The 11,225-nt window shown below is 42.7% G+C and overlaps 1 protein-coding gene across 2 annotated transcripts in view; it reads right to left on the bottom strand.

The window, feature by feature from the left end:
• Window positions 1-2,564: 2,564 nt before the first annotated feature.
• LOC142558253 (uncharacterized) overlaps window positions 2,565-11,225 on the bottom strand; it is a 69,981-nt gene continuing 61,320 nt past the window's right edge. For both annotated transcript variants that reach the window (XM_075670416.1, XM_075670415.1), the window contains one exon: window positions 2,565-4,380. In XM_075670416.1, coding sequence (XP_075526531.1) covers window positions 3,887-4,380 — 494 coding nt within the window. In that variant the 3' untranslated portion in view covers window positions 2,565-3,886. The remainder of the gene's footprint in view (window positions 4,381-11,225) is intronic.

The following is an 11,225-nucleotide window of genomic DNA, read 5'->3' as shown; positions in this document are numbered from 1 at the left end:
CCGAGTACAACAGAAGGAGCACTGACACAGTAATCGTTTGCATTGGAGATACAAAACGCTTCAAAAATTTCCCGGTTTTTCTGATTGCTATATTTGCGCAACACACGTGTTCGTTCGAAAAACGCCTTGCATGCTGGCTTGTGCGAGCAACGGCGAATGTGGTCGGCTAAATGACGTAAAAAAGAGGGAAAAGTTCTTTCTTTTTTCTTATTTTGGTTTGACACCAATGATGACTGTTGCCTAGACCAAGGAAATATGTTTGCGTGGTCCTGCGCACTAGCAGCCCCCCCCCTCCCTCCCCCTGTGTACATAAAGCCCTATTTTCCATGAATAAAATTAAGTTGAAGTCCGGTGTTCGTGTTGTCTTTCTCTTCTCATCCTTGTTCAATTGTGCGCTGGAACGATGTTTCATAATGCTAATCATAACCAACTAGCCCAGCTGTCCATACTTAGCGATATACTTGTCTGGCTGCCAATGCACAAACCCTGGTTATGCCTGGGATAATACATGAACATGGAACATCTGTAAGCTGTTCACGCCATCTTTTCAGAAGTTGGTTTAAACAAATATTTTATGGCGAGTTGTTTTTCTACAACAGACGGCACAATGAACCCATACCCTGCTGATGTTTGTTTGTGTCTCGTTTTACCTGAGCATTTTTTTAAGGATTAGATAACTTTGAAAGATGCAGAAATTCAGGAACTTCTTATGAACTCTCATTCAGAGCACTTTGGTGTTGATTACAAAGTGTCTTTTAAGGACCGTGACAGCAATGTAGATGCCATGTTGCCTGAGGAACACTAATTCTCCTAATTAAAATAATTAGCATAACCAATAACCTTTGTTTCAATTTTCATATGTTAGAATTTGGAAAGTTTTGCGAAACATGTCATCCATAAATAGCTTTGAAATTTAAATTCTACTAATGTGTCCATTTTTAACTTGGGAAAAATACCCAGCACCCAAAGGGTTATTTGCGTAAATAGCAATCCTCATCAAGTAGAAAGCCAACAGACATGATGCATTACTTCATAGCTTCCTAGTTCATTTTCAGTGCGTATACCCCTTCTTTTGTGCAGCAGAACAACTTTTGCTTTGGAAAAAAATATATAAAACTGGCTCAGAAAAATTGCACAAATGTAGTGGCAGCAGTAAGGCTTTGAAGCGAGTGAATTCACTGTGGAAGGACAGCTACAGTGATATGCTTCTGATGAACAGCTTTTCCATTAGTCTAGACTTTTTCAGGAATCTCAATGCGATCCAATGCTTTTGGGCCTGTACACAGTACAATGCCCAAAAGTGCAATCTAATAAATCAGCCACACAAGGTCAAAAGTTAAGCCAACCAGAAATGCATGGAAACTTGCATTGTTCCCTTAACACCTTCAAAAAAGATCTGGCACTTACTGCTGCTTTGTTTTTGCTAAAATTTTGCAGAAACATAATATTGTGCGGTTCAGATCTTTTAATATAGTAGATTTCCGGTAATTCGACTCCAGTTAATTCAATTTTTTGTCTAATTTGATCCTGGGCAGAGGTCTTAGTTGGCATACATGCATTTCTACAAGTCAAAATTTGTGTTATTTCAATCCAAAAACTGGCCTTCGCCTGGTAATTCTAACTTTATGAGTCAGCAAGCATGTACCTAACTAACCCCTATGGTGAACCCAACAGCAACCCCTTTAGTGGGAGCATCTGTCTCGGCAGAGTGAGTGCAGTGCCGAACACACGCCTTGTTCTTTTTCCAGCCGGCCCTAGGAAGATTTTCAAGCAATAGCTGTAGCTCACAACGTCTGCTTATGGTAATTACCGAATTCTAACGTTCGCATCTTTTCTTTTTTAAATTGGGCTGAATATAGCGTGCGACGAAAGCGACTGCCTTCATGGCATGTGTATGCTTTACTGCATAACACAAATGCATGTGGCAAAGTTTGCATTAGAAAACCGGGCACTATGGTGCAACACATATTAGACCCTTGCCAATTCTTCTTTGCTAAAAAATCAGGTGCACATTAGATTTCTACTTTGCTTGAGTGTTTTAATGCTATCTCTGTGTTCGTTTTCTACTTTGGACACATAGAAAGAGGATGCATGTTTTACTGTAAGCTGAATCTGGCAAATACTCCCAAATGAATCAATGGTGTGTATTAATGTTTTTTTTTCTGCATCTTAATTCGACCAGCCGGATAATTTGATCAATTTTGTCAGTACCATCAGGGTCGAATTAACAGAAGTCAACTGTACAACAATTCATAATGTTACAGGCCTGATTTCAAAAAAAAAAAAAAAAAAAAGGTGAAGTTGCCTTCGTACGTGCCTCTTTAAATGAATGATGTTGAGAACATAGTGGCTCTGATGTTATAATGAGAACATGCCGGGCATCTACAGCATGACTTTTGAAATTGGTTTCCATTAATCACTAAGAGGTGCAGTAAGAGGTACATCAAGAGGGGTGTAGGAAAAGCAACTTCAGACATATTATATATATATATATATATATATATATATATATATATATATATATATATATATATATATATATATTGCAAACTAGGCAAGTCCGAGTGCCAACTTTTATATGACTCTAACAAATTTACACCCTTTCACCCTTTAGGGTGTATCATCTCCCTAAACAATAACCATTTTCTTTCATGCCACGGCAATAATGTGCATGTCATTCGTGATCTGGCATGCGCAGCATTACAGAAAGGAAGGGCACGAAAAGGAAATGACGATTAATTTGGAGGGATCAGATACACCTCAAATGGTGGGAACTTTCCTTGGAGTATCGAATGATCTGGGCCGTAAAATGGGGCATTGCTGCGAACTTTGAGAAGGCACAAAGCTGATGTAAGCAAAATATTGAAAAGTTAAAGGAATAATGCTGGTTGCCGTATCAAACGGCAGTCAATAATATGACCAAAACGTCGACATGGAAAAAATTAAAAAGATCAGTAATGGAAAACCACACAACCACCTGATCTATGAAAAGGAAGGTTAGTGCAGGGATGTATGCTCAGCCTGTGTATGCTGTGCAAAAATGAGTCAAGAGAGAAAAAGCACGTAAGTGACGTGACCACATACCCAATTGTTTTGGTACTTACTGATTACTGACACTGGAAAGGCTATGATCACTCCACAAGAAGCCAAGAATCCATCCATCACAGGCCCTACATGTATGCAGTTACACCGTTTCATTCACCGGGGATAAGAAGATAAACCCTTGCCATTTTTAAACATATTGCCAGGTTTCACAGCTATTATCACAAAAATAATATTTTAGGGGTCTATCAAGAAACAAATTTTAATATTTTTCAATGGCTTGTAAGTTTGGGGCAAAGCATCATCAAGGACCAAAGCAATGTTGAGCTTAACAGCTTGAAAGCAAGACAAGATAAACACTGTCATTCACTAAAATACAGACAGCATTGGCTTCACTTATGGATTGTGCAAACTTTGAGGCTGGATTACGCAACAAAAGCTGATAACTTGAGGAAAAAATACGATAAATAAATAAGAATGTATTGAAGCACTTGTGATTCTAAGGTTTCCAAATTCTCAAAAATTATGCTTTGTCTTAACAGTTCTGAAGGTTCTCAGTGACTGCCACAAGCCCACTATCACACAATGTCCACCATCAAGTCAATTATGTGCTTAAGTCTTCCCAATGATGTGGCCACCGAGGGCCTTCACTGCGCCTGACCACAAAACAATGTGAAGCTAATGCTGACAGGAAGTATGCCAAAGCTATTTTGTTTCAGCAAGCTTGTTCGAGTTCATTAGTTCAAAGCAGCAGCCCTGAAAGCAATTGTTCCGTAATATAATTTAAGCAGAGAGAAAGTGCTTGGCATAGGAGCTCACGAAGGCATCGTTCAAAGGCACTTCTTTATGTCGGCGAGGAGGTTGGCTGCGGCGGCATGTGTGCAGTGGTGACAGGCGCCACAACCGACGCCACAATGGCATCCGGTGTCGCTGCTCCCCATGGGGAGCAGGAGCGCAAATGTCGCCAAAGCTCGTGTCGCGTGAGGAAGCCGCCCGAGCAGTAGCCGCACTTAAAGGCCAGCTGCATTTCGTGCTCCTGCTGCAGGTGCTCGGTGAGGAGCTCGCGTCGGCTGAATCCCAGTTGGCAGAACTGGCACCGGTAGGGACAGGCACCAGTGTGGAGCCGCTGGTGAGCCTTCATGTTGCACTTCTGGGCGAACGTCTTGAGGCAGAACTCACACTCAAATGGCCGCTCGCCCGTGTGCGTGCGGTGGTGACGCTGCAGCGTCTGCTTGTAAATAGTCGAGTAGTTGCAGAAGCTGCAGTGAAAGCGGCGCACATTCTGCTGAACCGCTGCCAGGGCTCCTCGGCTTGATCGGCTGCCACCCCGAAACGCACCTGTAAGCAAGAGAGAGAGAGGTATGGGCATTGGTGGCAATGTGTGAAGACTCCAAGCGGCAGATCCACCATTATGATAATCAACAAATTATTATTATCAGCAGTTACTTCTGCCCTGTTTCAGCGGACTCCATCCCATACCTGCAACTTGCCTAATCTTATCACATCGGCTAATCTTCTGCCAACAACTTTTTCATTTTCTCAGCACCCTCAGCACTCTAGTAAAGCACAGGTTACCTGCTTTACGGGTCACATGACCTGCCCTACTTCCCAGCTCTCCCTCTTAATCATAACTAGAATATCAGCTACATGAGTTCACTCTCTAATACTCACTGCTGTCTCTATAGGGCGCTTAAAATCCTAATGCTGATGTAGAAACAATTGATAGGCAGTCACAGCTGAATACACTGACTTATTAAAAACAAGGTGATGAGCTAAAAAAACAACTTTTTTCTATATCACTAATCTCCGAAAGTCATCTTTTCTACTGCAACAGGCTAAATTAATATATTAAACGAAATAATAAACTTTTCCGCGTGCGATGTAAAGAAATTCGACTGTCGTCTAAACAATTAAATTTATCGTAACATTTCGATAAGTTCAGTGCGTTCATCATAGCTCAACAAAAATCATAGCAGTATTCTTATGTGCTATATTTCCCCTCTGTAGCTGACTAAAGCATATGCTGATAATAATAATGTTTCACCTGACACTCTACCTTTCCCTTTCAAAAAAGTGCATTTATTCAGAAGTACTACAATGCTTACTACATCATAACAAGCTACGATATAGCTGGTGACTTCAGTATAATTGTGGCATGAAAGACATAGTACAGTTCACTTGACATCAAGTAGAAAAAGCTCACTGCAATACAACACAAGCAACCACTTCGACATGGATAAAAATGATAAAATGGGGAAATTGTCTCGCGGATATTAAACAAGTAAAAAACCAGGGAGAAAATGAATGAGTGATATTCAGAAATGTATGGCAACGAACTTAGAAAAACGTTTCAAGCAATTGGAGCATTACAAGGAGGTAGATAGATGTGTACAGTACAACAGTAGACAGCTGAAATACTCCAGCCACGAGGAACACACACAACAACCATCAACAGACAAAAGCACAGGCACATGCCACAATGGGTATCACTACAGTTGGAGAAACGAAGAGTGATAAATGGGAAAAACATTGGCATTTAAAGCTTAACTCCTCAGTCAAATACAAAAACATTTACTCCAAGTAAGAAAAGCCAATGATTATGAAAATATCAAGCAAGAACAACATCCGCCAAGGACACTGTGCTCCTTGCACAAGGTAAGCTGCAAAACACAGTGGGCAGAAAAAGTCCAGAACTTTCTTGTCTGGTCCTCACATTTATGAACATGTTCATAGTTGACAACTTCTCTGCAGGGCCACTTTATTCTTCATAGTAAAGAAAGGTCAACTAACACACTGTGGTTCACTGCGAAATTTCTTAATCTATACGAGAGACACTACTGACAGTGTTGGAAGACGACTAAAAGAAAGGGAACATAGGCTCCACTTTTACTAAGGTTGCCCCACAAGAACATGATGTAAATTGCTGGACAAAAGCACACTTCAGCAAGTGCAAAACCTTGAAAAGACTGTGCATTTTCTTTACTGCATTAAAAGGCCTTTTAGAGTGCAGCTCTTGGGCATCGGTTCCTGCATTAGGCATCCCTTGGTATAACCGAGCGAACACAGAGCTCAGCGGGGGATGAAAGAGGAGGAGGGCAAAAGCAGATGGCGGCCAGGCATGTGGTGACACTTCCGACACCACATGTGGAAACAAAACTTCCAAGGCAGGAGACCCACTGCTCACATGCTACTTCGCCTGTGCCACCGCTGCTAGAGAATGCGCTCCGCAAGAACCATGCATCCATGGGTTCACGCCTCCTTTCTGAACAATAAGCGATGCAACTGGTGGGAATGCTTCGTCTGCCGTTGCTGCTAAACGAGCTGCCCGAGCAGAGGCTCACTGTTGCTGCCAAGAAGACCCTGTAGTTTAGAATGAAATTCTTTGCCACAATATATCGGGAATTCAAAACACCTTAACAGCTGCGCTCAAAATTCACATTAGGGAGTAGCATAATTGTCGGTGAACTTATTTATATAGCTGCGCCACTGAGATCTTGCTTTCTTCAATGATCAAAATAAAGGGCACCCTAACCACAACTAGCTCAACGAAAATATGTTATCCTTATGCCAGCACTTCCTGGTTCGCATGAAGCTACACAAGAGGACACAGCCCAACAAAGCACAGACTGATACACTGAAGAATATTTCCTTGGGATTGCCATACGCAAAAAACTAGCTTAACATATTTTAACACCCCAGTCATACTAAAAGATTAGGTTCAAATGACACCGGTGCAATGAATGCCATTTGACTTATTTCAGTGCTACACATGAAAAATCAATCATTCAATAGAGATAGCAACAATTAATTCAGAAAAACTGGCGAGTGAAGTGTTTGAAAATGTAGTTCAAGAACTTTAACAAAGTAAAACCTTTTAATAATTTGTATAAAACTTCCATTTTGCAATGTCTAGAAATTTATCTCCGAATAAAATGGCCAAGTTATTCAACCATTTGTGGTGCATTTCTTTTTTTCATTTATGTCTTCGCAATAACAAACACCAATAAATCATGGTTAGATTTCTGTTACATTGTACATCAGAAGCCAGTGCCTTCTAGCCTTAGATTTTTTTTATTTGTTGCTTAGGTTGCCATCCGGTACAACTTTGAAATGAAATTACATATAAGCACATAGGTTCATCTCAAGGAGAGGCTTCAAAAGTGACTTATGAAATGTGTTTTAAACGTGCCGTAGATTTAGAGCACTGATGCCGAAGAATCTACTCGCGTTAAAATAACGAATACAACAAAAAGAGCAGTACAAGTAAGTTAGCGCGCTGACAACGCCGTAAGAGAGAAATGGCATTTTATTAAGTCAGCTGTTCTCTGATGCATGCTTCCAGGCATTTTTCCATTTTGTTTTTATAAAAATGCTGCCAACACAGTTGAGAATGGAAACCCTGAGTTTTTTCCAGCGGCAGATCATCATTTACAAGTTGGCTGCCAGTGCAAAAAATAACAGGATGCACCAGGTGTTCAAGCCGCATCTATCAATGCTTTTGACAATGCAGTCATCCTGGCATTCGGCCTACAAACAATCTCTAACACGACAGCACACAACACAGTCGCCCCATTATTTATTAATTTCACAAATGCGTAAATGCGTGGTGCATATTCATGAGATGAATCAACCCCAGCGTAACATGTGCTTACAGACACCTGAGTGGCCGACTAGTGATGTGGTGGTGCCCAGATGCCAAGATGGAGAGTACAATCTCTTGCCTGTAGTACAGCTTCTCATCTTCTTAAGCAGATGGCTTAAAGAAGTGAGAACTGAGACGGAGGCTTGAAGTGATTAACAGTGCTAGAACAAGCAATGTTGCTGGAGCCAACGTGTCAACAAAAGGACTCGTCTTCATTAGAAGCAGCAACCGCTTTCTTTAGCAGTGTTTTAGTGCATTAGCATTAGGAGTGCCAAAGTGGAAGAAATTGTGTATGCACAGCTACTGGATAAAAAAGAAGGTGTGGCCTACTGCGTGCATCAAAAACCACCTGTCAAGGAGTGCTGTCTAGGACTGGCATAGAAAAAATGCCAGAAAAAGCGCCAATGCCCTCACTCGTGGAAGTCGACACATCTATCTTCGACAAGTAGTGCCATTCCGGCCAGCCAAGCAGCCGCGAATGCAACCACTACGGCTTTTTCTTTTATCTGGCAGCTGTGGTGCGCGTTTGAAGTGTTGGAAGCCGGTCACGTGGTAGAAGTGTGTCCGTGCACACGGGTGTGTGTGTGTGTGGTGCAATGGATGATGGTATGCTCCAGGCCACCGTCAGTTGCACTTCAGTCCTCAAAGAGGCAGGAGGTGTGTCCAGTGAGCTCCTGAGTGACACTTTGCAATGTCGTGAACACAGTTTACATCATGGACCTGGGGCCTCAAAGAGGGGCAGTGTAAATAAAGCCTAATGCATTTCTCTCGCATTTACTGCTAAATCGCCACTCAATTTTTTATGTACGCGTAGCTCACTCTCTCTCTGACCCTGAAAGGGGAAGACCAGAATAACCCAATGCATAGTGTGGGCTAACTGAAGTTACCGTACTAAAAAAAATGGTGGGGTAAGAAAACAAAAAGGGGGGTTGTTTAGTTATAGAGAGTCACGGGTATGAGAACTGCTGCTGGTTTAGAAGGTGGGCTGACGAGAACAGAAACAGTTCCAAGCAAGCAGGTACTGATAATACCACAAGCCCATTTTCCAGGAGCACAGAAAATAAGATGATATGCTGCTTGAAGATGTGAAAAAAAGAAGAAAGAAGAATGGAGAAAACATAAACTGGTAGAAGAAACTTCAAGGGATGCAAAAATTGACAACTTTTGTTAAGCACAGTTCTCAAACTATAAACACCCATCTTGTTCTGCTGTATCTCTGGGGTGCATATTCACTTTGAATGACATTAAGTGTCCCTGTGTAGTAGTCAATCAAACATCATCATCAGCCTGGTTACACCCAATGCGGGGCAAAGGCCTCTCCCATACTTCTCCAACTACCCCGGTCATGTACTAATCGTGGCCATGTCGTCCCTGGAAACTTCTTAATCTCAACCGCCCACCTAACCGCCCACCTAACAGCCAGGAGTTCAAGCACATCAACAAGGGCACGACGATCGCGTACATCGAGGAAATTCTGGAAACCAGTAATGCATTTGTCTTCTCGGATTCCGCCGCATCTACCCCTATGACAATGGTTCCCGAACCAGACTACCACATTAATCCAAGTCTCCCAGTTATTAAGCAACAGCAGCTCAGAAGTCTGCTCCGACGATACAAAGGCTGCTTTTCGACGTCATCGAGGATTCGACAAACACTAGTCGCCAAGCATCGCATAATCACCAAGGAGTGCGCTCGACCACTCCGCCAGAGCCCTTGCCGAGTTTCGCCGCGAGAACGTGAAGCTATTATGCAACAAGTCGACGAAATACTTCGCGACGACATCATCCAGCCGTCGAAAAGCCCGTGGGCATCTCCTGTTGTCCTGGTGAAGAAAAAGGACGGAACCCTACGTTTCTGCATCGATTATAGTCGACTGAACAAGATCACGAAGAAAGACCTATACCCCTTTCCACGGATAGACGACGCATTTGATCGGCTCTGCAACGCTACATACTTCTCGTCATCATCATCAGCCTGGTTATGCCCACTGCAGGGCAAAGGCCTCTCCCATACTTCTCCAACTTCCCCGGTCACGTGCTAATTGTGGCCATGTTGTCCCTGCAAACTTCATAATCTCATCTGCCCACCTAACTTTCTGCCGCCCTCTGCTACGCTTCCCTTCCCTTGGAATCCATTCCGTAACTCTTAATGACCATCGGTTATCTTCCCTCCTCATTACGTGTCCTGCCCATGCCCATTTCTTTTTCTTGATTTCAACTAAGATATCATTAACTCGCGTTTGTTCCCTCACCCCAATCTGCTCTTTTCTTATCCCTTAACGTTACACCTACCATTCTTCTTTCCATAGCTTGTTGCGTCGTCCTCAATTTAAGTAGAACCCTTTTCGTAAGCCTCCAGGTTTCTGCCCCGTACGTGAGTACTGGTAAGACACAGCTGGTTATAAACTTTTCTCTTGAGGGATAATGGCAACCTGCTGTTCATGACCTGAGAATGCCTGCCAAACACACCCCAGCCATTTGTTGGTAATTAGCGGAAAAGGTAAGGGAAATAGAGGGGATTGTTTTCTTTTTTTCGTAATCACAACCATGCCAAGTGGCACAGAACGAAGTAACAGAAAGCACAGGGGAAGGTAATTGTTATGCTTAATTTCAAAGGAGAAATAAATTTGGTAAAGGGAAATGAAACTGGATGAAGAAATAACTTGCTGAAGGTGGGAACCATGTGGATTCGGCCCGTGGTTGTCTTTTCGTCCACTTGGTCATATTATTTCAATGTATTCACATTAAATCCTCCAGTGTGACAGGGGTATAACTTGGCTTACAGTTTGTGCTCCGTGAAAGCAAGAAGCAGGTTACACTAAGTAGGTGCCACTGCCGCTTTATCTACTCTAAAAAATGTTTCCTTTCATGTTGCCAGTAATGCTGCCTGCAGACAAATCTCTGCTGCACACCGAGCTTCATGCTATTCAAATATTCTGCAGTGCATAAGGCCAAACAACACGCACCTGTTATCCTGCAGCTATGTAGTTTTCATTTAAGACACTGAGGTGGCAACGGAAATACATGTGGTGGGCCATGGCAACACACTAGGCCTATGCTGCGCAAGCTACAGTTCAAGTTGTACAACTGCCAAGAATTCTGACAGAACATGCTGCAAGGGCATCATTGTTAAAGGAGGCGTACTGTGCCAGGGTGTAGCCAAAAGGAGTGGCTGAATACACTGACTACTCACATCTATGTCACTATCCCCTGCTTCGAGTGAAAACAATGAAAAAAAGATGCCCTAAAGAATTGGCATTATACGAGCCTCTCCAACGAGAGTTACATAGGTGCTACCATAATCCATGCAACAATGCTCTAAGTGCGTGTACGAGCACTTGCTCTAATTGCTAGCAATAGAGGAGCTGCTTCCTGTGGCTGCCAGCAACAGCTCGTGGCATGTGTTCCAACATTACAGCACAAAACGCACAAGTGTGAAACAAATGTGAAACGCACAGACAAGTAGTTCTTGTGGGGAAGGAGAAAAGGCTAGCGCTATTTTTTGCAACCCATGCGGGAGCACGGCTCAGCGCCAGCAGGGT

This window comes from Dermacentor variabilis, chromosome 9 (assembly GCF_050947875.1).
Source record: "Dermacentor variabilis isolate Ectoservices chromosome 9, ASM5094787v1, whole genome shotgun sequence".
Lineage (NCBI taxonomy): Eukaryota > Metazoa > Arthropoda > Arachnida > Ixodida > Ixodidae > Dermacentor > Dermacentor variabilis.
Note: the sequence above shows the minus strand (reverse complement) of the source record. Positions and strands in the feature narration are given on the sequence as shown.